We start from the raw sequence: 25,382 nt of genomic DNA on the forward strand, positions 1-25,382 counted from the left end.
AGGAGTCCCATAGACCCAGTTCCAGCACCAGCGCTGTTGCAAATGACTTTGTGACCTGGGGCCAGTCCCCACGTGGCCTCTTCTGTTAAATGAGAGCCCGCACAGGCAGTCTCTGAAGGCCCTTTAGCTCCAACATGCAGTGAATCTAAGAATTAAATGTGAGTGAAAGTGAGTTAGATGAGCACATTAGACCAACGTAAGTGACCATCAGCAACCAAATGTGAGCACGTCACTGGCGTCTCAGTGGCGAATTCATCATTTGTAAATGGAATAATGATAGTACCAACATCATAGGGCCGCTGATGAAGTACTAAATGAGTTAATTCATATAAAACATTAAGCATGATTTTGGCACACTGTAAACTCTCAGAAAATGCTAGCTTGTTATCATCATCCTCACTAATATCACAGACACGTGTTACATTTGAAAACAGACACAGATATTAGCACTAAGAGGGACTTCTCTCTCTTGCTCTTTAACACATAGCTTATTATGCACCTTTTCTGAAGGGAAAAGGCAGCGCCCACAGAGAGGTTGAGGCTGAAGCAAGTGGGCGGCCATGAAGGAGGAAGTGAGGATGGGAGCAGAGCTCGTCCCTCCCTGCTATTGGGACGCTTGGGGTTCTTGCCCCCTGGGTTGCCAGGACAGATCCAGAAAGTGTCTCTAGGTCTGTTCCCCACCGGAGGAGGGCAGCACGTGGCAGATGGGGCAGTGATGTTCACATGAGGTCGCATCAGCTCATCCTGACGGGACTCCTCACTGGGCCACTGAAGAGGCGGCTGCTGTTCTGAGTTTCACCAGCAGAGCCAGCAGGTGTAAAGGAACCTCCACCTTCTGACCAAGTAACTGTACCTTCAGAAAAGCTGGCCTGGATGGGAGGGCTTAGCTGGCCCACATGTGGCCGCAGAACCTACGGGGATCATGTCTTCCAACTGGTTATCCACTGAGCTCAAAGTCCATGGATCGTTACATATCCTCATGTTGCTCTGAGCGGCACTGTCCAAATGGTGCAATCCGGACAACCCGAGATGGAAGGAACTTCAAAAAGTGTAGGAGGACCTGACGTTGTCATTATATGAGTGGAGAAATGGAGGCTCTGAGAAGAGACTGGCTTATTCAAGAACACGCAGTTCCTCAGGACCAGAAAGCAGATGTCTGCCTCCTACTCCTGCTCTGGTGGTCTTACCCTTACATGACACAAGAGGTCTTCAATGCAGGACCTACTATGTGATTCCTTTGAGTCAAAGGGAGGACTTGGTGAACCGTGCTGGACTTCGTTTCTCTCTCACGCAGATCGTGAAGGTATCACTTCAGGCCCCAGCAAGAGCGGCTGTGTAGTGTTCCCTTGTGGCCCCAAAGACCACTTTGCCAATACCAGCTTTCACCTGGAGATGGACTTACTACTCAGAATATGGCACTGAGACGGGTGCAGCCATATGGAAGGCAGTGTGGAGGTTCCTCAAAAAATTATGAATACAATTACCATATGACCCAGCAATCCCTCTCCTGGGTATCTACCCAAAAAATCTGAAAACATTTATCCATAAAGACACGTGTGCTCCAATGTTCATTGCAGCTTTATTTACAGTGGCCAAGACATGGAAACAACCAAAATGTCCTTTGATAGATGAATGGATAAAGAAATTGTGGTATATATACACAATGGAATACTATTCGGCAGTAAGAAAAGATGATATAGGAACATTTGTGACAACATGGATGGATCTTGAGAGTATGATGCTAAGCGAAATAAGTTAGACAGAAAAAGCAGAGAACCATATGAGTTCACTGATATGTGGTATATAAACCAAAAACAACAAAAGAACAAGACAAACAAATGAGAAACAAAAACTCATAGACACAGACAATAGTTTAGTGGTTACCAGAGGGTAAGGGGGGTGGGGGGTGGGAGATGAGGGTAAGGGGGATCAAATATATGGTGATAGAAGGAGAACTGACTCTGGGTGGTGAACACACAATGGGATTTACAGATGATGTAATACAGAATTGTACACCTAAAATCTATGTAATTTTACTAACAATTGTCACCCCAATAAATTTAAAAAAAAAAGATGAGATGGAAAAAAAAAAGAATATGGCACTGGATGCCAGCTGGATACAAAGGATTGAAGTAGATTTTGAACAGCCTGCCAGCCCCCACTCCCTGAATTCCATATCCTAGCTTATCTAAAACATTTCAAAATACAGAACTTTCGTATAAAAATGTACAGAGGAAATCTCTTAAGAAAATCAGAAAATGATGACAATATGTCATAGCTGCACTGGGCCCTCATTCTCCCATGACAACAGTCATCTGTTGCTTATCAGTGACAGCTCCTTTCCAGAGGCTGCCTCAGTCGCCACCTGTCCCACATCACTCAATGGTATCACCTGCCTGGACTTTGTATGCATTTGAATTTGAGATCCCAGGTCTATGCATGCAGTTGTTTTTCTGTGCAACATGTCTTCCCAGATAGACTGCATATATCTGAAAGCAGGAACCTCCCTTCACCCCTCCAAAATACTTTGCTCAGAGCTAGCCATCAGACATTTAACAAATTGCTTAACAGCCTAAAATCATCTTTCTTTCCACACTCTTTTTTGCTTTGCTTTAGTAGAGGTTTTAATATCTGTGAGCTGAAAGCATACTACCCTAGAGCTTACTTTCCCTGACCCTCTTAACAATCGCAGGAGACATGGTCGGGGAAAGCAGGAGTCCAATCCTCTCAAGTTCTGTGCTTTGCTTTGTTTAGAGGTTTGCCAAGGTGTCAAAGAGAGCTCAGAGTTATCCTGTTGTATTAAGAGAATGACACAGGAACAACCAACATCTAGCCATACACACAATGCCTCTTAACCGCTTGACAGAGGTGGCTTGCTCATCAGAGAAACCTGACTACTAATCCCCACTGTATTTCTGTAGAGTAGCCTGGAAGTAATTACCTTCTCATTGATAAATCAATTAGAAAAGGAGCATCTAGCACGCCCTCCCCTCTTCCAAAACTGCTGATCTTCTAACACAAATGGGCAGAAAACCCCAGGCAACGGAGTTACTACTCATAGAGTGATGACTGCACTCCACCTGGTCTTTATACCTGTGGCAGGGGCAGCCAACCTGTATTAGATCAGAGTGTGGCCCTTGTGGCCTGACAGAGGTGAAGTGGGGATCCTGGACCCTCTCTTACTTTACAAGAAGCAAGAGGCTGCCTGAGCCTCAGTTTTATCACCTCTCAAATAGGGATAAAACCACCAGGCTCAAGGGATTAGTAGTGAAACTGATAATAAAGTGTGCAAATGAACTTAGCACAGTAGCTGGAACTTACAGGAACTCAATAAAAAGACGTCATTATCCTATTCCAATGGCAGAACTTACAGTCAGCCTCCCCCCAACCCCTCCCTCCCCACACACACAAAGGCACACACACCTCTACCCTACAGTATTTTGGTCTCATTCCCTGGCAATCAGAACTTTCTGTCTTCTGTCATTTCCAAGCCACTGTTTCCAAATCTGCAGGTGGCAGCCACTTTTGAGCTAGAGCAGTTAGGCCAGAACATGCCTGCATTTTCCTATCCACACAAAGATTTGTTCTGAAATAGACACCCATGGGAACCACACCCCTCTCTTTTTGAGGCACAAGGACTTCAGCCTCTTTGTACAAAGCACAGATCTGTTAAACACAGGCCTGATCTTGACACATGCCATTCTGCATGGGCCTGAGGTCAAGAGTCAGCTAACAGTAATGAGTTTTAGAGACCCAGGGTCACTTATCTCCTACAAGGGGAAGGAGAAGCTGTGACCTGGAGCTCAGACCCCACCATAGCAGAGTCCCCTTTTCCAGAGGCAAACCTTGCACATACCTGCTTCTAGAACTAACATAACTGCTCCTGGTGTTCAAAATGCCAGGCTCAGACATCACCAAGGCAATGAGCTAATTGGCCAGTGGTCAGAGAAAGGCAAGCAGAGAGGGATGCAGAATTCACATCAAACACAGCCAGGGCAGGTCAAGGTCACTAAACTCGTGCTGATGCCACCACACAGGATGGTCTAGAGCAACTTCAACTAGCACAGCTCCCAGCACTTCGTATCAATACTCTCCCTTAGAGAAAGTCTAGTAGAGCCTATTAGTGCAAACCTTAACTTCCTGAAGGGAATCCAGCACTGTTGGATATCGCTTGGTTAATTTATCCCCCAAATAAAACCAATGAACATGCTGTCACTGAACTACCATTTACAAGTAGTAGAGCTTCTGGGTAATATGCATAGGGTCTACTTTCTTATCTTGCCTGCCTTCTAAAGTGGATGGAAGGATTGCAGATTATATAGATTAAGCTTTTGAAAGGAAGTTTAGTATACCATGTTTCCCCGAAAATAAGACCTAGCTGGACAATCAGCTCTAATGCGTCTTTTGGAGCAAAAATTAACATAAGACCCAATATTATATTATATTACATTATATTATGTTTTATATTTTATATATTATATTATGTCATACCCAGTATTATATTATATTATATTATATTATATTATATTATATTATATTATATTATATTATATTACATTACATTACATTATATTATACCCGGTCTTATAGTATAGTAAAATAGACTAGGTCTTATATTAATTTTTGCTCCAAAAGACACATTAGAGCTGATTGTCTGGCTAGGTCTTATTTTCGGGGAAACACGGTAGTAGGTGCTCAATTAATGCTAAGATTATTACTGAAGGAAACTATTGATATGTTAAAATTCCTACCTTCAACCTAATGGCTTATTAGCTATCTGCATTTAGAGATTTTATGTTGTCAAAAAAGTGTTAGAAAAATCAACAATTAGCCTCAGGAAAAACTACGAAAACACAAGCACAATTTACTATCTTGCCAAAGGCAATCGATCTCTGATATTCAGAGCCTGAAAGGAAAGGAGTAGCCATCTGTTAAATAAATAACTCTTTAGGTGAAAAGTGTTTCCATAAGATTAACCGAAAAATCTGCTGGAGAGCAGGACTGTTAGTTGGTTGATGAACATGGGGAGCTATAGATAATTGGGGTCCTGAGAGAATCAAAGGAATCTTGCATAATTCAAGCTGAGATGAGAGCCCAGATAACCACAGGTTTAAACTTCATGACTTATTTGAAGTTTAATACTTAAAAAAAAAGATACTTAAAAAAATAGAAATACATTCAGTCATAATGACCCAGAGCACTAAACCAATAAAGCAACAAATAAGAGTATTTTCCTTGATGTCTAACTGCCATCTTGTCTACATGGGTGGAAAAGGGCAGTTCTGGGAAACTGAATATTCTGATTAGGAGAAAGTCCCTATGGAGAATATTTGTGCATTGTCAGTAGGTACAGGCTCAGAATACAATAAAAAACACTTAACAATAAATTGAAACAGAATCTACTTTCATCTTTCCTTGGATGATTCAGAAAGCACTTCAGAATCACATAGTCTCCTTATGCAATTAATTACCATTGTCATTTTTTTTAAAAAATAATAATTTCATGGCATTAACCTGTCATTTGTCTTCCCCCAATCTGAGTGAAGAAAATCTCTCTGCCGCGGTGACAGTGCCTCGTAGGTGGGACTTAACTGTGCTTTGGTGGTGTTTCTCAGAGAAGTCAGACTAAATAGACGCAACTGTTAAGCAGGCAATCATTCCTGGGAGAATTAGCCCCAGAGAGCCCATGTCGCCTATGCGACAGAGAAGTGGAGGTGGCATTTCTGTGCCAGTGATCTCCAAACCTCGCTTATGTCCCTTCCAACCCTCAGCATCTGCCTTAACCTTCCTCTCTCACACTTCTGAGCACCTCCAGGCTATGCTAAGGGGAGTTAAAACCATCAGGAATAGAGAAAAACAGCAAAGACCAAAAGAAACATTGTTATGAGTAGGAATCCAACAGGAAATGTACCTGACAGATGACTACCAAAATGGGTGGAAAGAGGCGTGACTCTTTCATAGACCATTTGGGGAAATTCTCATGAAGATGGCTAACCTATCATCGACATGAAAATATGGTTAACTCTGTTGTGGTCCAGACGTAGGTCAGAGATCAGACTGAAGGGCACCTGCTATGTGTCAAACAGCCACGTCCTGCTTCTCTCAAAGTGTATACACACCCTGTGATTCCATCTGACCCCAAGTCACTGGTGTGGGATGGGAGGAGCTTTAAACTAGGAGTCATGAACCAATTGCCAACTCAGCTCATCACCAGCTGAGTGACCTGGGTGGGATATTTGTCCTCTGTGGGACTCAGCTTCCTTCTCTATGAAGGGAGAAGGGTAGAGAGAGAACTGAGATAGATCATCACTGACTCAATTCAATCAAGTTTTATCACATGTCCATCATGGACTTGGTACCAAGCTTTAATTCAAAGTCATGAAGCAACTGTCTCAAGCCTCCAAATCAGGACTAGATCATCAATTTGTAAATCTATGCTGTGTCTGTACAGGAGGAAAAGGTGCAAAGTGTGGTCTGAAACACAGAAATCTGGACTGAAAGTCAAGAGTCCCAGGCTCTGACCTGGCTCCTTGTTTTACCTGGCTACGTAAAGCCACTTACCTGGGCTTTTTTGGCTTCCATTTTCTCATCTGTGAAATGAGTCTATTGGTATAGATTAAAGATTCTTAACTGAGACTCTATGAAGATCTTTGGTCCATGGGTGGGATTCAAGCTATTCACAAACCCCTAAAAATTGTTTTCAAATTTTTGTGTGCAGCGGCATATTTCTAGAAAGGAAGTGTAGAGCTTTAAGCACTTTTGCAAAAGAGTTGAAGTTCAAAAATGATTAATAACTGTTTGTATTGGTGAAATCTATGATTGCTTCCAGCTCTAACACACAGTAATTCAAATAACAGTACCGAACAGAGTGAACATGGCAGTGCTTTTGGACAAAGAAAAGCGAAACTACTGAGCTAAAACCAGTAACAGGTGCCTGAACAGCCATCCTGATTATCAGGGTTTCGGCGCTTGACTGGTGGGCACAGTGTCCGGTCTGGGGACTCCTGGAGCTGCTGAATCTTTGGGCATCCATCAGCCACACTGAACCAGGATTCACCACATCTGCTTCCACCCTTTGCTGGGGATATTTAGGGACATCAGAGGTGGAAGTGGGGAGAAGGGGCGGGGCTGAGTTGTGATGCTAAGGATTTGAGTCAAAGCTGCTTTGAGCAGCATAGACAATCAACATTCTAAGTCACAGCCTGCACTCAAGTGAGTTGGAGTCAGAGATCAGGGGCATTTGCACAACAGTTTGAAGCTCACCCCCGAGCTTACCTCACTGAAGGGAAGGTTTGCAAAACCACTGGGGAATGCAAATCAGTTTGCAAGAGGAGAGCTTGGGAGTGCCATTTTCAGCCTTTTAGAAACACTGAAATAGCCTCTTATATGCCTGGTGTGTTTATCGGGGCCAGGTCTACCTAAGTTTCTAAACAGCAGTGCCTTCCTAGCTGGAGAAAGATCACTTCTCCCCAAAGCCAATATATTGCACAGCATTTATTTTCTAAAACTGCCCATCATTCCATGGAATCCAGGTCCCCTCTTCCCAGTAGGACTCCATGACGGAAGTCTGACCATATGTGATTTCATCCACATCCTGGCCGTTAAGTCAAAAGGAAAGACAGAGAAACACAGGGTCTGGAGGAGCCAGGTCCACTCTCCTGTGCCTCAGAAGCAGCTCTGGATCCAGAGGATGAATCCAGGAGCTGCCTATCTTTCCCTTGGCAGAAACCGATACCCTGTTTATGAGAAATGCTGTGAAAATGGACCAGCCAAGAGGGAGGCTGAAGACGGACTAAGCTCTGGAGTCAAGCTGACCCATTCCCAAATCCCAGATGTTATTTACCTACTGCCGCTGCCTGACTTCAGGCTAGAATATTACATAATCTCTCTGAGCTTCCGTGTCTTCATCTGTAAAATGTGGACAGTGGTAATTTTAACCCCATACATTCACTGTGAGGAGACATGAGATGAGGTGTGAGAATCACTTAGCACCTCCTTGGCACAAAGGAACCCCTTACATGGTTATACAGTTTCACTGTTGTTGTTATTATGATTTCTACGACTACTACCACGGCTATTGTTAGAATTACAAACAGTGTCTGTGATGACCTTGACATATAAAGCAGGCCCTCTAGAAGCCAGTCCATGGCTATTGGGTTTTTCTTTTTTAATGCCTGGCCCTAGGCAGCCCTGGTACATGCAGGGAATGAGCCAGACCCACTGACCTCTCCTCTTACCTTCCTTTTATTGGTGGGATTGACGTAGAGGTAACTGAGGACAGTCTTCAGACCCACTTTGTCATTCAGCTTTTCATAGGTGGTGCCATAATTCGTTGATCTGCAGGTAAGAGAGAAAGGGAAAGACTGTTTTACCAGATGGGGAATTGTGTTTAAAGCAGAACCGGGCTCCCCTCAGACCAGCACCTTTGTTCCCAAATCATATGAGTGCTTAAAAGTGTTTTTCAGAGATAAAAGTCCCCATCACTTTTAGAAGAGCAATTAGACTAATGTATCTGCTCACTACCTAGGCTCACTCACTTTTGCTCCTGGCCTTTCTCAGAGACCCACTTTTCTGCCTCTTGTGAAGATGTGCTGAGAAAGGAGCTGCAGGAGAGGGCACCTCCCACGTGCCCAGCCCCTGGTTCTCTGCATGGCACACGTTCCCACCAGCAGGAGCTGTGCAAGGAGGCCATAGGGAGAATGGCTGGACTGTCACTTGAGGTCACTGAAGGGCAACCAATTTCACGCCCCCACCACTGAGCTTGAAGCAAGGGGACGCTCCGAGAAGCAGGAAGCCATACCTAAGAGTTTGGGGGGACCAACAGCCAAATCAGGCCATGGCAGGCAGACAGTTTGAGGCTTCACATAGGAGCAATGGTTGTCAGAGTGAACAGCCAATGACATTGAACCGCTTGCCAATAGTTCATCATTCCAATTATCCCGCTGGCTACCTGCTGCTCATTTAGGCCTAATTTTCAGGGACCTGACCTTATACCAAAACAGAGAACAAAGGCAGGCCAATTCCTAGGCTCCTTCCTACCGATCTCACCCTTCTGTGATGGAGGAAGGAGGGTGGGTGTCAAATAATGAGATTCAAGTAGCCCACCTCCCTGCCACTTTTCACCTCCCTTCTCCCACCTCTGCTCCATACATACCTCCCTCCTTTTTCAAACCACCAGTATCATCAGGGTCTCATCCTCTTTCTGTTACCATCTTCCTTGGCTAGACTCACATAACTTCCCCCACCTGAGCTTCAGAAAGTCACAAAGTTCAGTTTATTTTCTCTACGGTCAACTGACTTCATGGGAGCCTTCATTCTGCCTTAAACCTCAGTTCCTGACTCTGGCCATGTGCCTCTTCTAGTAACTTCCTGCCCTTGCCTTTCCCTCGAGTTTTTATCTACCTTCTAACTCTAATCTGCTCTTGTCCCAACCCACACAGCTTTATAAACCTAGTAGCCAAACTATGTGATGGTCTTTAAGAGTTATCCACACCTCATCCAACCTAGCAAATTCTATGTCCTCCAGCTTAAATACCCATGCTCACCTCTGTTAAGACTTCACTAGCCCTCTTCCCAATCGCCACTCATCTCTCCTCTTCTCCAGAACTAATGTCCCCATCCATTATGCTCCCAAGACACACATGCGTGCCTCTTTTTGACTCTTCAACATTGTCATGATTACTTTCTTTATGTTCTGTTTCCCCAAGCACAGCGTAAGCCCCTCAAGGACGAGGAACTTCAGAGAACATTAGGGAGAGAGGAATGAACGTGAACTTTGGGCAGGCATAGCAAAATCTGTTTCATTCCCAGATCTGCAGCTCTCTGGTTGCATGACCATGTGCAAGTTACTCAACCTATTGGAGCCTCAGCTTTTTTACCTGAAAGGTGGGGATAATTTAATCTCACAAGGCATTTGTGAGGATGCAAAAATATAACACATGGGAAACCTCCTAAAGGATGTAGGCCTACTGAAATGTTAAAAACTAAAAAAAAAAAAAAAAAAAAAAAAGGACATTCACTTCTCTTTTCCCAAAAATGTACAGAACCAGGCATTATACATCATGGGCACTTGGCACATTTACTGAACAAACAAACATCAATATTTCAAATCCCTCCCTAGGCTACTGGCTCCACATGGTCATTGGGTCTGCTAACTTTAATAATCAGTCCCAAAAAACTGATCTTATCTTCTGTCTCCTAACTTAGGCATGGCAATCACTCTGAAGCTTTCTCTTTGCATTTATCTTTCGGACCCAGCTCAGTCTCCAAGTCTTAAGGATTCTATGTCCTAAATAGCTTAGACGCTTCGTCTTTACCTCCTCACTCCAACGTTGTGGCTCATGCATCATCATTTTTGCCACAATTTCCCAATCGGATGCTCTTCTTCCAACCTTTTCCCCCTCCCACCATCCTCTTTGCTGTCATCAAGTTGTATTTCAACCACCCAGATCTGTCTACCTCACTCCCTGGTAGTGACTACTTACTGCCTGCATACTGTGAAGTTGTATTTCCCAAGCTTAGCCTTGTAAAATCTGGCTTCAACCTCCTTTACTAGACTTGTTTCCAGCCACTTGCTCCTCTGCCCCCTTCTTTCCAGCCTCATTAAACTTTCCCGAATGTGTTGTATTTTCATCTCCCTCCATTTCTGCACACATCATTCCCTTTGCCTGAATTATCCATGCCCTGTTTCCCCTACTTGGTAAATTTCTCTCCAACCTTCAGCACCCAACTCCAATAACACCCTCCTTCCAAGTTTCCTATGGGCAAGTTAATCACAATTTCCTTTGTGTTCTCCTTCCATCTTGTATATATTACTATTTTAGCATTTATCCTACTGTCTTGGTCATACCATTTTTATTCTGGGATCTCTTCCTTGACTATCACTCCCTAAAGGCAACAGCTGTTTCTTGTAACAGCCCAGATGTCTTGCACGGTGCCTAGTACAAAGCAAATGACGCATGTATTGATTTTTGCATTGTTTTGCTTTGTCTTTATTTGCAAGACTAAATGAATGAGCGAGCTTGCCCAAACCTACAAGTTCTTGACCAACTGCTAATGTCTAGTGGCAACTCAACACCTACCACAGCTAGAAAACACACCTGACCTTTTAGACTCTGAACACCTGCTAAGGTCTGGCAGAGTCTGGTGCCAGAGAAGGATCTATAGTTCACTCAGACTAGCATTAAGGTTAAATGGCCAATCGCCCTGAGCTCCTATCCGACCCAGGGCAGGGGAAGAGACAGGCCACAATTGTTAAAGGCTGTCAGTTGCATACTTTTATGAATCCAAATAAAACATTTTTATTGAATGAACTGCTTCTTGATCTTACACTTTTAAAGGCATGAAGACACCATGGTGTAGGGAAAAAATATTGAGCTTAGAGTACGGAAATCTAGACTCTAGAAATGATTCTGAAATGTCCTCAAAATGTTACCCTGGACAAGCCAATTCTCTCAGTCTGTGAAAGGAAAATCTAATCTGACATTTGTTAAAATAGTTAGGCAGACTTCATTCAGGGCTATTGCAATAGGAAGACTACAGTAATGGGCTTGCAGTAGGAGATACAGATTGCACTCAGCTCTGAATACAACAAGGAAAAGCCGGAACTTACAGCCGGAAAGAATGGTTGGGGTCAGCTGATAAAACATTAGTATGAGGGTAGGGTAGTTCTTTGCTAAACTCACCTGACAGGATGCTTGCTAAAGGCAGGCCAGGGTGATGAGACATCACCTGGGGCATGCTGGGTGTTGAGGAATCAGGTCAGATCTTAAGCATGATGAGATACGGAGGGCGCGGGATACTGGCTAAGCAGACTAAGCAGGAATCTTGCTAAAACTGGGCTCTTAGGACATATCCAAGGACAGGGCCCAGTTGAAAAAGAGCTCGAGCAGCCTGACTATAGAGTATGCTCTAGAAGAGAATCTTGTCAAGCCCCATTCCATCATCAACACAAGAGGCTCCTTCTGGAACTTAAACCTTATTATCGCACCAACACAGTGCTAAGCTGTTTTCCAACTAGTGACTTTTCCTCATACTATATGTAACAAACATCTTACTTACATGAGTTAAATGCTCAGGGCTCCCTGCATGACTTGTGTCACAACCAATTTCCTTCCAGAATCCAAACAACCCTCATCAAAGGTAATATGCTTAGTAGCACGCACAGTCTCTCTTTCTGCAAGTGTCACAACAGATTCACGCTGACTTTGTTGTTTTCCAAAAGTGGCTACTGAGAGTAAGGACTTCCCTACAAAGGGTCCTCCACATTTCAGCTTCCACCATGCCTGGGGCAGTCTCTGCTCCTGCAAGCTGACAGAAACAAATCTCACTCACTAGAGACACCTCAAAGAGCCAAAGAGCCTGTGGGACCAAAGGTGACCTGCACTCTCCTTTCCAGCATACACTCTGCACCCCGAGTTAGTTGATCACAGAGTTCTGTAGGCCCCCTTTGTCTGGGGTGAAGGGCAGGTGGAAGAGAGGCCTCAGACCCATTGCCAGAGACAGTTAGGGTCACTTAGAGGAAACAGGCTCATCTCCCTAATTTTAAAGCTAGCCTCCCAAATTTGACAATAGGCTAAAATGTTCAGAAATGTTCAGAAAGCTGGAATCATCACACACATGCACTGAGCACCCACCATGGGCTGGGCACTGGGCCAGATTCCATTTTGAGTTGCTCAGTACACACAGCTAACCTGGAAGATAGCACGTAATGTGGGCACAGCCCAGAGCATCCAGCCACTGTGCCTTGGCTTAGGTTACTCCAATTCCAGCAGATAATTCCACTGTCACGCGCGTGCCCACGTGCGTGTGTGCATGTGCGTGTGTGAGTGTGTGTGTGTCCCTGTCTCTTACTTTGTCTGTTTTATGAATTATTTCCAGCACACAGAAAAGCACAATGAGATGCCAATCATAAGCCCACTACTAAATTTAATGACTATTTGGGTTCATAAACAACCTTTTCGAGTCTTTCCCTCTACATAAATCTTATCTTACACGATACATGTTCCAAAGCTTGCTTGTTTTACCCAACATTGAGTTTTAGGGATTTATCCATACTGACACTGGGCCATAATTCATGCATTTAAACTGCTGTAGATCACTGTAGCTTATAAATAAACCACTGTCTATTTATCTTCCAACCACTGATAATTTTTTTCTTTTAAAATTTGCTATTACAGTGTTTCAATGAACATTCTTGTACATGGTTTTTTGTGCATTTATGAAGAAAAGGCTTTCTGGGGAGACATCTTGACGTGCAATTACTGCTTCATAATCTGTATAACTTCTACTTTGCCAGTTATCGCCAAGGAGGCTTTTCTCCTTGGAGGCTGTCCCTTCAAAGAGACACTTTTCTCCAAGGAGGCTGTCCCTTCAAAGAGACACTCCCTTAGTCTCTAGCTCCAGCAGCTGGGTTGTTCTTCATTCTCAGAGCCTGAATCCACAGCTCGTGACTGGTCTCGTCCCAGCTGCCTCTCTTTCCAGTGCCTGAACCCAACCAGCAGCGGGGCCCAGAATCCTGGCTTCATGAACACCATCCCTGGTTTTCCTGTTTGCATCACTGCAGGTCACCTGCTCTGTGGCTCCTTCGCCTGCCCAGCAACCTGCTAGCTGTCTGGCTGGAGCTCCCAGCTGCCAACTGCTCAGACTACTCCCCAGGTACCTGATGCAGACTGGCAGACTGGATGCCCTCGCTCTTCCCAGAGGTGAATGGGTCTATGCCAGGACCCTGACTCCTAGTCTTAGCCCTTCAACTATTCAGGAACTCTTGTCCCATCCCAATAGGCTTCAGAAGAGCTCCGTGTAGGCGGTACCTTCCAGGAGGACCACTCCAGCCTAACCTGTCATAACTCTGGTTGTTCCACAAGGCCACTTTCTCAAGGACAATTTCCAGAGTTGAGTTGTGGGTATGGTATACTTTAATCCACCAGCAAGCGCCAACTCCTCTCGCGAGCTTCTGGGGGAGAGGCTGGTGGCAACAAGCATATGGGCTGCTATTTTTAAAGTAAAAGAACAGAAAAGAAAAACTTCCAGCCAACACAGCCAAGTCAGCTTCCCTGTAGAGCTGAGCTGGAGCTTAACACCCACATTCCCAATGTCACGTTCCTGCCAGAGGTGAGAGGATGCTGGGCGGCCCTCTGCCCATTCCCACCAGACCCACCAGATGTTCAGAGTCGAGGTGGGGACACTGCTTTCCTCGTCCAGCCACTGCCTTCTCCTCCTTTACCACCGACGCCCCTCGGCCCCTCCTTCTTCTCTGAGAAGGAACTGGGAAATTGCAAGTCCTTTACTCTTTGATTCTCTTATCAGGCCCTCATCTTCTCAATGGGACTTCCTTCTGGGTGATATAATCTAAAGTTAGCAAATAACCTCAGTCATGATAGTTCATTGTCCTGTTAGCAATTATATTTTGCTTTGCGTGTTTCTTAAGATATAGCTACGAGGTCTGATAATTAAGTCAAACTTCGTATATCTATGTATTCTCTATTATTTACATGTGCCAGGTACCAGGCTTTGCTTCCCCTTTCTGGACACTTATGAGTAACTCTAGCTCAGGTTAGCAAACTTGTTTCTATAAGATGGCCAGATAGTAAATATTTTACATTATGCCAACCTTTGTCACAACTGCTCAACTCTGCCCTTGTAGCGCAAAAAACCAAAAAGCCAAACACAATATATACATGAATGGGTGTGGCTGTTTACAATAAAACTGTATATTTACAAAAGCAGGCGGTGCACAATAGTGGCCACTACCCCATGTGACTGCCACATCAGTGGCTACTGTCGCCACCCCCACCCTGGCACGCCACTCTGCTTTAGTCTCTAAGAAAACTTCCCAAGATTCCTACCAGGGTCTCCGATGCCCTAACTTGCCCTTCCTGCCTGGCTGCTGTATCAGGTCAAAATGCCTGCCTAGGCCTGGAATCTAAAGCTTTCATTTTCTGTCCACTTTACATCCCATGTGCTAATACTCTCCCAATAAGCTTAGGGCGAGCAATTGTCCGCCTTTTCTCCTGTGTGACTCCCAGCTCCAGTACTCATTCCATCCTGGAGACTTTTCCTACAACTTCAACCCACACTCTCCTCTGCATTCACACTAACAGCTCCTAGTAGATCCCCATTTATTCTCTGAATATGCATATGTGCTTTTGATTCATTTCAGCAATTGCTAAAAGCTCCTTAAAAGTAAAATAACAAACGAAATGTATCTTGAAGCTCTGAAATTACAGAGCACAGCTCTTGGTAGAAAAAACAGGGAAGATGAGAGCAGTGCAAAGAAAACTAGAGCTGCAAGAACTAGACGTGAACTCAACTTCTATGACCCTTGGCTCAGACAATGGTGTTGTCATGGGGACTGAGTAAAGAGTAGTAAGACGCCTGGCCTAGCATCTGATGAAAGCCCTTGTCCCATAAGTGCTTATGGCTGTCATTTTTATGAACATCCCAGACTATTTTCTTCAAGGGAAATCACCTTGTTTTCTTTTCCTTGATTTAGACGCCTTAAACTTAACAGAGGGTGCTGCACGCGATGCCAAATAAATCATTAAAGATTCCTTGGCCACTGTTTCCATCTGTCATTGTGATAGTACAATATGGCCAGCTGCCTGGGAATCAAAAGACAAACCATGCTTCTGAGCACCAGGCCTTGGGAAGCACCCACCAATCATTCCCCAGAGTGTCTGCCACTGACAGTCAGCAATCAAAGCCCATATGCAATTAGGGGCTTCAGTGTGTGGTGAACCACAGTCCAGTCCAAGGTCAAGGTCGGACGTTTCCCCAGCACAGTTCCAGACCAATGGCTGCCCAGAGAGTTTTTATAATTGAAATGGGAAAACCACTGATACTCCCCTCTGGCCTATTCCACTCCTCATCTCAGGGCCAATGCCCAAAGCCACATTAACTTGTATCTTTGAAGTGGCAGAAGCCCAGCCTGACCACATAGAACCAGCCATATAACTAATTTCAGACCTCGAGCCAAAAACAAGTCATTTAAAACAAGTCATAGCTTCATTCTCCAAATGGGTTATGGCCCCACCCTCTGCTTCAGAAAAACCGCAGGCAGGCTGATGCCGAGGCAGGAGCTCACAAAGCTCTCAGTGACCCCTTCATGGTATCTGACTCCTCAGTTGCATTATCTAGACTCACAAATAGAGGCACAATGAGACAGCGTAATTAATTCGTCTCTATGTCTTCCTGACACAGCTATTTGAATGATAGCCATCACTGGGTTCCAAATGCAGAAAACTGGAGGTTAGCTTACTCTGGAAACCAGACCATGAAGAAGTCATGGCTTATAGCAGATAAAATGTAGAAGCAACAGCCGCAGAATCCCAACACAGATCTAGGAGGGTAGGTTGGGGTGCATGCGGTTGGCCAAATGTTCTGATTCTTGGTCTTTCTTTGTCCCTGTGTGAGCACTTCTGTTCTTACTGAAGAACCTCAGTTCAGACAATAGGGTTGTTGGGGTGTTATTTGAGGATTCAAAATGCCAAAATATCTCAATCCCATCAGCCAAGAGGCCTATTTGTGTCATACAAGTGAGGGGAGGAAAAAAGCCCTCCAGGGAAAAGAAAGTATGAGCAGACCCCCAAGAAGCTGTGACATCCCATAACACTGTACCTTTGTTCATAGAACATAATAGAATGGCAATCATCAGGGAAAATCATTAGAGGAAACACTAAATAAAATATAGTGTATTTTATACACACACACACACACATATACACACACGCACACACACTATATAACAGCATTAAATAATAAGGTAGATATCTGGAAATGTCTCTAAGACTTATTACTAAGTGAAAAAGGCAATTGAATAATAAATATATTAAATATGCAAATAGTATACCCAAACAAAACAATCTATTTCCATTAGGTCTATATGTGTGTACACAAGTGTATTTTAAAAATTCGAGAGGAATACACAGATAACTGGTAACAGAAGTTATCTGGGTAGGAGACTGGGGTGGGGTGGGTAGCTATGGGGACCTGAGAGTGTTTGTAATGTTGCAGTGTTTTAAAACAAAAACGTATTCATGTATCACTCCTGTAGTTAAAAATAATAGCAATAAAGTGAATTGTTACTGAGCAGTTACAATGCAGAACAGTAAATTAACACATCCGTAGAGGAACTCTATTATAGATAACGATTTGCATTCAAAAAGGCAGCCACCATAATCATAAGAGGATTCATTTCAGAGCCAAGCAGATTTTGTTTCAAATCCAGCCTGTGGAACCTCAGGCTAATTGCATAAGTCTCATGTTTCATATCTGCTCAATGGGAGTATAAATATTGCCTTCCTAGGATTACTGTGAAGTGTAAATAGCCCGAATATCATGGAGTTCACTTCACTGTCGGTTGTTGGGAGACTCCATGGTAGAACAATAATGTAATCCTCGGAGGAGGAATTGTACCACATATTTCTGGGCAGACAGCAGCTGAGTTATAGTTACACAAGCAGCAGTGACCAGCTAATGTCATCTCATTCCCACCACATCAGCCGTAAGCTACCAAAAGGCACATGAGAAGACAGCGGTCGCTGCGCCTAAGCAGAGAGAGCCTCCAGCAGTGACCGATGCGTACAAATTAAAGTCTAGGGAAAACGGACTCAACTTTTTACACTAAGTTTTCCTGGGGAAAAAAAATAATGAGGCACGAATGAGAAGGTTCTGGACAGTTTTAGCAAGGCACCTCTGCCTGGGAAGTGGATGTTTACCATTTCCCTTTGAAATGACATGCAGCCAGGTGGGTCCCTCTGACATGCGCACAATTATGTCTGTTTGGGCACAACCAGAAACCCCAGGATAAAATGGGTAGCTGCCTAACGGAGAAATTAGAAAGCCTTCAGATAGAAAGCCTTCAGACCATCTCTCTAACCGAGAGAAGCTAAATTTGGTGCCCCGTTTATTTATAAATCGTTTTCTTCCCTGGGCGAAGCACCCAATGCATTAATTATGTTATCAATGAATGCAAGTCTCTTCCTCATGGGAGCAGTCAGCCATGGAAAGGAGAGAACATCTTCTCTTGCAGCTATCCTCCTCCATGAAGCCTCTCATCTCTCTTGCCTCTGGTTTCCTAGCACCTGGCATCTGTGTTACTCGCAGGGCGCATTGTACCTGCTCCCTGGGGATACACATCTCTTCTCATCTGCTGTTGGTTTATGTCATTATGCAATTTTTTGTGCATGAGGCTTCTTTCTCCACAAAGAATTAAGTTCTCTGAGGTCAAGGGACTACCTTGAGTCTCTCTCTTTAACCCCTAAAGCCTGCTGAATAATGCCAGGCAGAGTAGACACTCAAAATGAGCAAATGTACTCCAGGGACTGAAATAGTCACATTCAGACTGATTCCCTTCCAACGGTGGAAATGTTCTGCGGTGTGAGACTAACAACAAAGCAGATGTTCCTTTATGCATTTCTGGTTCTAGCAGTTATCCTACTGGTCATTCAGAGGAGAAAGGAAACTAAAGTCTTCCAGCATCTCTCAACCCAGGAAAAACAAAGGAAATCCCCAGACACCAAGGAGTGAATTACATGCTCTCCTATTTGAGGCTCTTACACCATAGTCACCCCATCTCCATATGGGCCCAGCATCCTGAGGTCTCATGTATCTCTTCCTTTAAAAGAAATAGGCATCAACTGGGATGCTACCTGCACTGTGCCAATTGTGCAACATTATTTAAACAATTGCTTTATTGGACCCCACCTTCTATACTCTAAATGCCCTTAGCAATAGATCAGAGCTGTACGGCATGAAAACCAATCCCAGGTTTTTTAAGCTTTCTTTTGAAAGGCTAAGTAGGAAAGAGCAATTAGCTAGAAGTTGGGTTTATTCTCAAGTCACAGAGTAGTCCTTAAACCATCACTGTGGCCCTTAGAGTAATACCCCTCCAGGATCTGAGGCAGCACTCACCTGAATCCCAGGTGACACAGGCTGGCTCAGTAGATTGAGTCCCACAACCTTAACTAAAAAGAATGCTACACTCTACGGTCTTTTTAAAAAACACAAGTACTGAAAATTTATGGTGGAAATATCATAAAATATAGAAAAGGATAATGTGCAATATAGACATCAATTTAGCCCCACCATATAGAGAAAAACTCAGTTAATATTTTGGTGTGTTGTTTCTGTAATCTGTGTTTATGTGTGTATTTACAAAATTTGGAGTCATTCTTTGTATGCAGTTTGGTGTTTTGCTTTTTCACTTAACATTTTAAGCATTTCCCCATGTTGTTAAATATTCTTTAAAAAATCATTTTAAAGCCTTCCAACATTCCCATGTATAGATGTATCACAATTTATTTTAACTCTCTTCTTGGCCAGTGGGTTAGTTTCTGGCCAAATTTTTACATTCAATAATGTTAGTGTATATTCTTGTACATAAATCTTTGTATGCATATTTATTTGTTTCCTTAGAATAAATTCACGTAAGGGCAATTATTCGTTCAAAGGGTAAAAATGATCATTAAGGCTCTTGTTATAAACTGTCCTACAGAGATGTCCTGGTCAATTTGCACTTTTACTAACAATACACGGGAGTACCAGTTTCCCTGCACTCTTCTCAACATGTGGCCTTATCATTTAGAAGTGTCTGGACAGAGGTGTTCTAAGCTGCCCAAAGGACATATACCTTGGCATCAGAGCATTATAAAAATATGTGAGATCTTAACTGTGTCTTCATACCAGAATATCGTATCTTTAACAGTGGTTTTCAAACTTTTATGATGGAGGAGTCATTCATACTTCTAAAAAGTATTGAGGACCCTAAGAGATTTAATTCACGTTGTATCTATCAATATGTAGTACATTAGAAATGACATTTGATAAAATTTTACAAGACTTATTAATTCATTTCAAAATAAATAATAAAACATAAATAACATATTAGGTTGGTGCAAAAGTAATTGCAGTTTTCGCAATTATTTTCGACACTTTAAACTGCAATTACCTTTGTACCTTTTAATAGTTTTATGAAAAACAACTGTTGGATTCTCGTATGTTTTCCTGCCTTTAATGTATTATGCTATCACCTAAGTCATACAGCTTCTAGAAAACTCCACTGTACACTCTTGAGGAAATGAGCATAAAAAAGGGCAAATCACTTTTTATTATTTATTAGAAAATAGTTTTGACTTCTTTAATGCCCTAAGAGTAATGCACATGTCCTAAGAGTCCTAGGACCTCACTTTGAGAACTGCGACTCTAAGCCAACCAACTACTGGATCCCAAGAGGATTGAAGCTTACAAAAAGTTATCATTTTTTCTTTTAATTAAAAAGTATGGATGTCTCACCGATCTCCCCTCACTTCAAACACTGTTCTTGTCTGGACCCTTTAAAATTCAACTCCAGCCTCCTGCGTGAAGCTTCCTCACCTACCCGGTCCTCCAGTGATCTTCCCTTTCTCTGATTCCCCATTGTCTTCATATCACGGCAGCACAATCTGGCCTATACCTCTGATATTCATAGTCTCTTGGCCCCACCAGAACTGTAAGCTTCTTGAGGTCAGGGATCAAGTCCTTGGCATCCACTTGTGCTCAGTAATTGATTTCTCGGAAGAGCATCACCCTAAATCACTGTGGCATTTAAGTGACAGACATTTGCATAGTGTTCTATACAAAACACTTTCTCTTGAAATATTTCACTTAGTTCTCACAATGACCCTTTGGCACAGGTATTTTATCTTTGTCATAAAAATGAGGAAACAGACTCAGAGAAGGTAAGTGAAAGTAAATGACAGTGCTGGACCTTGAGCCCTGGTCAACTGATTCCAAATCCCGTATGCTCGACTAGAATGCTTGGTTTTTTACTGAGGCAGTGGTAACTGAGCTTCTGCTTCACAAGGTGTCACATGGTATGGGTTTCACGGACTCGTCCTTGAAGGGGATTTCCGAAGGCATTTCCCACCAGGAGGCATTCAAGATGATCAAAGGGAGCATGTCTGCAGTTAAAATTCGGCTGCAATTCCTATTCTCCCAGTTACTAGCAACATGACACTGGGCATATTGTCTTATCTTTTGGGGCCTCAGTTTCCCCATCTCTAAGATAGGAATAATCATTGCCACCAGGAAGGGCTGCTGGGAGAACCCTGACACACTTTCACTGCTTCCTAAGGCCATCTTATCACCAACCCCTACTTCCCCTCTGGAAAACAAGAATGACTTCATGTAATGAAGACAGGTACTTCCTGTAGTCTGAGCAATCTATTAAACAGAAACATATTTTACCCCAGACATCTAGATCTAGGGTCTTTGGAACATAAAAGGTGCAGAAGCCCAGACCAAAAGTACAAAAGTATCACTGAAAAGAGAAGACAGTGTTTTGTTTGTTTTTGTTTTTGTTTGTTTACCAAAAGACCGAGGCATGTGGAAGCCTGTGGGGACATTAGCTCTGGGAGCCAGTCCCCCCTCAGCCCTCTCCCTTGAACATACCCAGAAAAGGCCCATGTCTTTTCAGAGATGCTGGAATTCAGCACCTTTCTTGAGATGAGCTGGCCCCCTGGAGGAAAGGTAGTGCTCAATTAGGCAAGTTGAGGTGTTAAGAAGAACCAGATACCTGCTTGGGAACAGAGTGTTTCTTAGCCCATTAACAAACACCAGCACTGGCCGTGACATGATGCTATTAACTGTCTCCAGTGGCTCAAACATAAACGTTCGGCAAGCCTGTAAGTTCTGGTCTATTGGGTTTCCAGAATCTCCTTGTTAGACATTCCTTGTCCAACCAAAAACAATAATTCACAGTTTCATTACTCTCTTCCTTTGTAAAACGAGAGGGTTGAAATTAATGATCTCAAAAGTCCCTGCCATCTCCAACCTTCTGTGCATCTGATCAAGCTCCAAGTGGCTTCTGGTTGCTTCCAAAATATGTATCTATGTTCTAAGGATGCAAATCTACCATCACTGAAGGCCACTGAGGTTTTGCAAAAGTGCCCAAGCCAGGGCATGTCCCTGGAATAAGTGTTCAGCTTCCCAAAAGTCTATCAGCCTATGGACAACCTAGTTTAGGCACCTATGGGTATGCTGTCAAAAAGACTCATTGGGAAGACAAGACTATCTTTCATTGAATAACTAGAGAGCAGGGCATGAGTGAGCCCTGAAGGCCAAAGGATGACACACCTCATTGTAAACACAACACATGGACCACCAGGAAATGATGAGCAAAATGACATAGCACAGAGTGACATGTGATATAGTCCCCTCCCGGAAAAAATTAGAGGAGGGAGAAGCTTGGGGAGGGAAGTGGCGATTAGGGAAGGGGCTCAGGAACACAATTAGATAAAACTCCGTGAAGACAACGGCCCTACTGAGTCCCTAGTGTCCATTCCCTGGCATTCAATCACTATTTTTAATAGATAAATGAATGAATAAAGGATAAATGTGGAGGGAGTAGCTGGACCAAATGCAATAGGATAGCAGAGTGGTTAAGTGCGTACATTTTTGGAGTCAGAGACATGTTGGTTTCAAGGCCTGGCTCCACATCCCTCACTAACTATGTGATCTTGAGCAAGTCACTTTACATCTTTGAACTTCAGCTTTCTCGTCTATAACATAGGTGAAATTATCTTAACTAAGTACCTCGCAGGTTTGAGAACATAATGAAGAATCAATGAGGAAATGCACACAAAACATTGATCACAATGTCAGGCATATTATAGGTTCTTAATAAATAATGGTCATAATTAATAGGATGATGATGATGGTGATGATGGTGATGATGACGACGATGGTGATGATGGTGATGAAGATGACGATGATGAAGACAGTATCAGTGCTCAAAGACTCAGAGTAAAGAAAGGAAGACTCAATGGAAGGGGTGAGCCTTAAGGAAAAAGTAGACTATTGGGAGCCCGAAGGAAGACAAATCATGTCCAAAGGCTTGGAACCTGAAACACGCAAATGTTTGCAGATTATTAGGAGATGGTTCAAAACTGAAAGAAATGTTCTTACACAGGCAGAAAAGGAGGTAAGTTTATATAAGCTGAATATCTGCTAAGGAACTTGGACTTTATCTTATAAGCAATGGGGGCCTCAAAGGTTCTTGAATAGGGTAGGGACATGATAAGAGCCTGTTTGGAAAGATTAACCTGTTGGTGATGTGTATGACGGATAGGTGAAAGATATTCTCCTGAAGGTTGAAAGACCTATTAGGAAACTATCTCACCAACCTGATGACAGTAGGTTGTAAGAAATGAAAGCCAGACAGAGAGAAGAAACATAATCTGTTCATTGGACATCAGGCAGAAATGAAGGAGAAGGGTCAGGTGAAGAAAGCTTAAAGACTCCAAGCCTGAGTGCCTAAGAGAATAGTGTTACGATGGACAGAAATAAGAGTGAAACCAACATCTCTGAAGCAGATTATAAATTTACTTTGAAAAAAAAAAAGAAAAGAAAAAGAAAAGAAAAACATCCTAGGCTGAGTTCTCTAGAATCAGAGCCTGAGTCTGTTATTTGGAAGCTCAAGAATAATTGATGGATTGCTTTTAGGCAAAACCTTACAGCAGAGAGGGAGGCAAGATGGGGAAGGTTCAGCAGACAAGCAAGGATGTGGCTCCAGGTAAAGCCTGATCCACAGGGGAGCTGTGGCGCATAAATCTCACCACACACTTGACCAATTATAAGGCAAGGGGCCAGGCTTTTGTGCCCCATACCAGCCAGTCACTGGCCATTCCAGATGTGGGAACATGGTGACCTCTATAGGGGGTCACCACTCCTCTTGTAGCAGCGATGGGTAGGGGATGTTATCCTGAAGCTTAGCACATAACACGTAACAAATGCCTTCTATTACAATTATGAAGGTTAGCATTAAGAAGATGACATGATGTTCAACATATTTGATGGATGAAAGAAAACAACTTTAGACAAATACAGTTCTCTGCCCTTGCACAGCCTTTGTACAGGAGTATAATTCACTTCCCCTCCATTTCCTGACCTTATTTGTGTAAGCAGCAGAAGCTAAGTAGTTGTCATTTGCTGGGTTTTCAGCATTGGCCATGCAATTCATCAGAGGTGCAAGAGCATGAAAGTAAAGCTAGGCAAGGCTTCTAAAAGTATGTGTGTGGGGGGGGGGGGGGGGAAGGCTCTTTCTATTTTAAGCATTTAAATATGGATCGGAAAACCTGGCATGGATGCTCCACTTCTTCAAGCCCGTGACATTCATTGCTGGTTCATACATTCTGGCCTGGGGCCCTCTCTCCTGGATGGAGCCTATCTGCAACCCTATTCTAACACTTCTAGGGATCTTTATGGCTGAATTTTCCTTTTATATGGCAGGAATCTCCCTGAAAGGGTGTGTGTAAATTTAATGTGATTTTTAATGTTCCAGGTAACCTGAACTCTCTGTTTAAAAGCTGTATACTAAATCTTGTAGCAGAGAATCACACCCAAATGCATATTTCCTCCAAAATATCAGCTGTAACATAAAACATGCTCACATTTTATAGGAAGCTGCTGTTTCATTCTTTAACCCAGGAATCAATCAACACATGTTTATTGAGTGCCTATGATGTGAAGGGCACTATGCTAGATGCTGGAAAAACACAGCGTGTCTTGGGAATAGTAAATAGACATTATGGCCAGAGAACAAAGCAACTGTGGGACTAGGAGAGCTGTACATGCATTTCAGGCATTGTATACACTGAGGTAGCTAAGAGAAATAGCAAATGCCACCAACATTTCAGTGACAACACTACGTTAAAAGTGGCTCTGCTCTATTCAGTGATTTGGAGACCCAGGGTCATTTCACAGAGGTTCTACTATCCTCTAGATCTTAGGAATTCTCAATTGAACTGATGGTTGGGTAAATGCGTGAGCATGGAGAATGATGCAAACAGTGTTTGAGCTGGTGTAGATGTGGCATCCATCACTTCCAGCCCATCCCATGGGACAGAATTTAGTCACACGGCTACATCTCAATGAAAGAATGTAGTCTACCTGTTTGTCATGGACTGAGATGAAACATATTTAGCTAATAGCAAATAAATCTCTGCCACAGGAACATAATGTTGAGGTTTCAGAACTTTCAAACGAGTATTTTGTCTTATGCGTAAAAGACTGACCAGCTAATGACTTCTTGCTCCCAACAAGATCTGAGCTCACTTGAGACACTCAGAAACACATCCCACCCACCAAAAGAACAGGAATAGACTGTTTTGATTACCTACTCATTTGCCAAATAGTTATGCAGTGACTATGATGCTATGAGGCTATGATGCTTGCCTGACGTTATTGCAGATGGTCAAAACACCACAACAAAAGGAAAACAAAATGTGTTGGGAACTTTTTATTAACATAGGTATTTTTTGGTTTTCCCCAAGATATCAAATTTAAAAAATCTAGGTTCTTTCAATGTCCTTTCATGATAGATAAAACAAACAAACGAGAAACAA

At 43.1% G+C, this 25,382-nt stretch overlaps 1 protein-coding gene across 1 annotated transcript in view; it reads right to left on the bottom strand.

Annotated features, from left to right (window-relative positions):
- SORCS3 (sortilin related VPS10 domain containing receptor 3) overlaps positions 1-25,382 on the bottom strand; it is a 539,923-nt gene that overhangs the window by 291,991 nt on the left and 222,550 nt on the right. The window contains exon 3 of the mRNA XM_019725085.3: positions 8,238-8,337. Within this exon, the coding sequence (XP_019580644.3) occupies positions 8,238-8,337 (100 nt within the window). The remainder of the gene's footprint in view (positions 1-8,237; positions 8,338-25,382) is intronic.

This window comes from Rhinolophus sinicus, chromosome 15 (genome assembly GCF_057876585.1).
Source record: "Rhinolophus sinicus isolate RSI-liver-muscle chromosome 15, RSI-T2T, whole genome shotgun sequence".
NCBI classification, from domain to species: domain Eukaryota; kingdom Metazoa; phylum Chordata; class Mammalia; order Chiroptera; family Rhinolophidae; genus Rhinolophus; species Rhinolophus sinicus.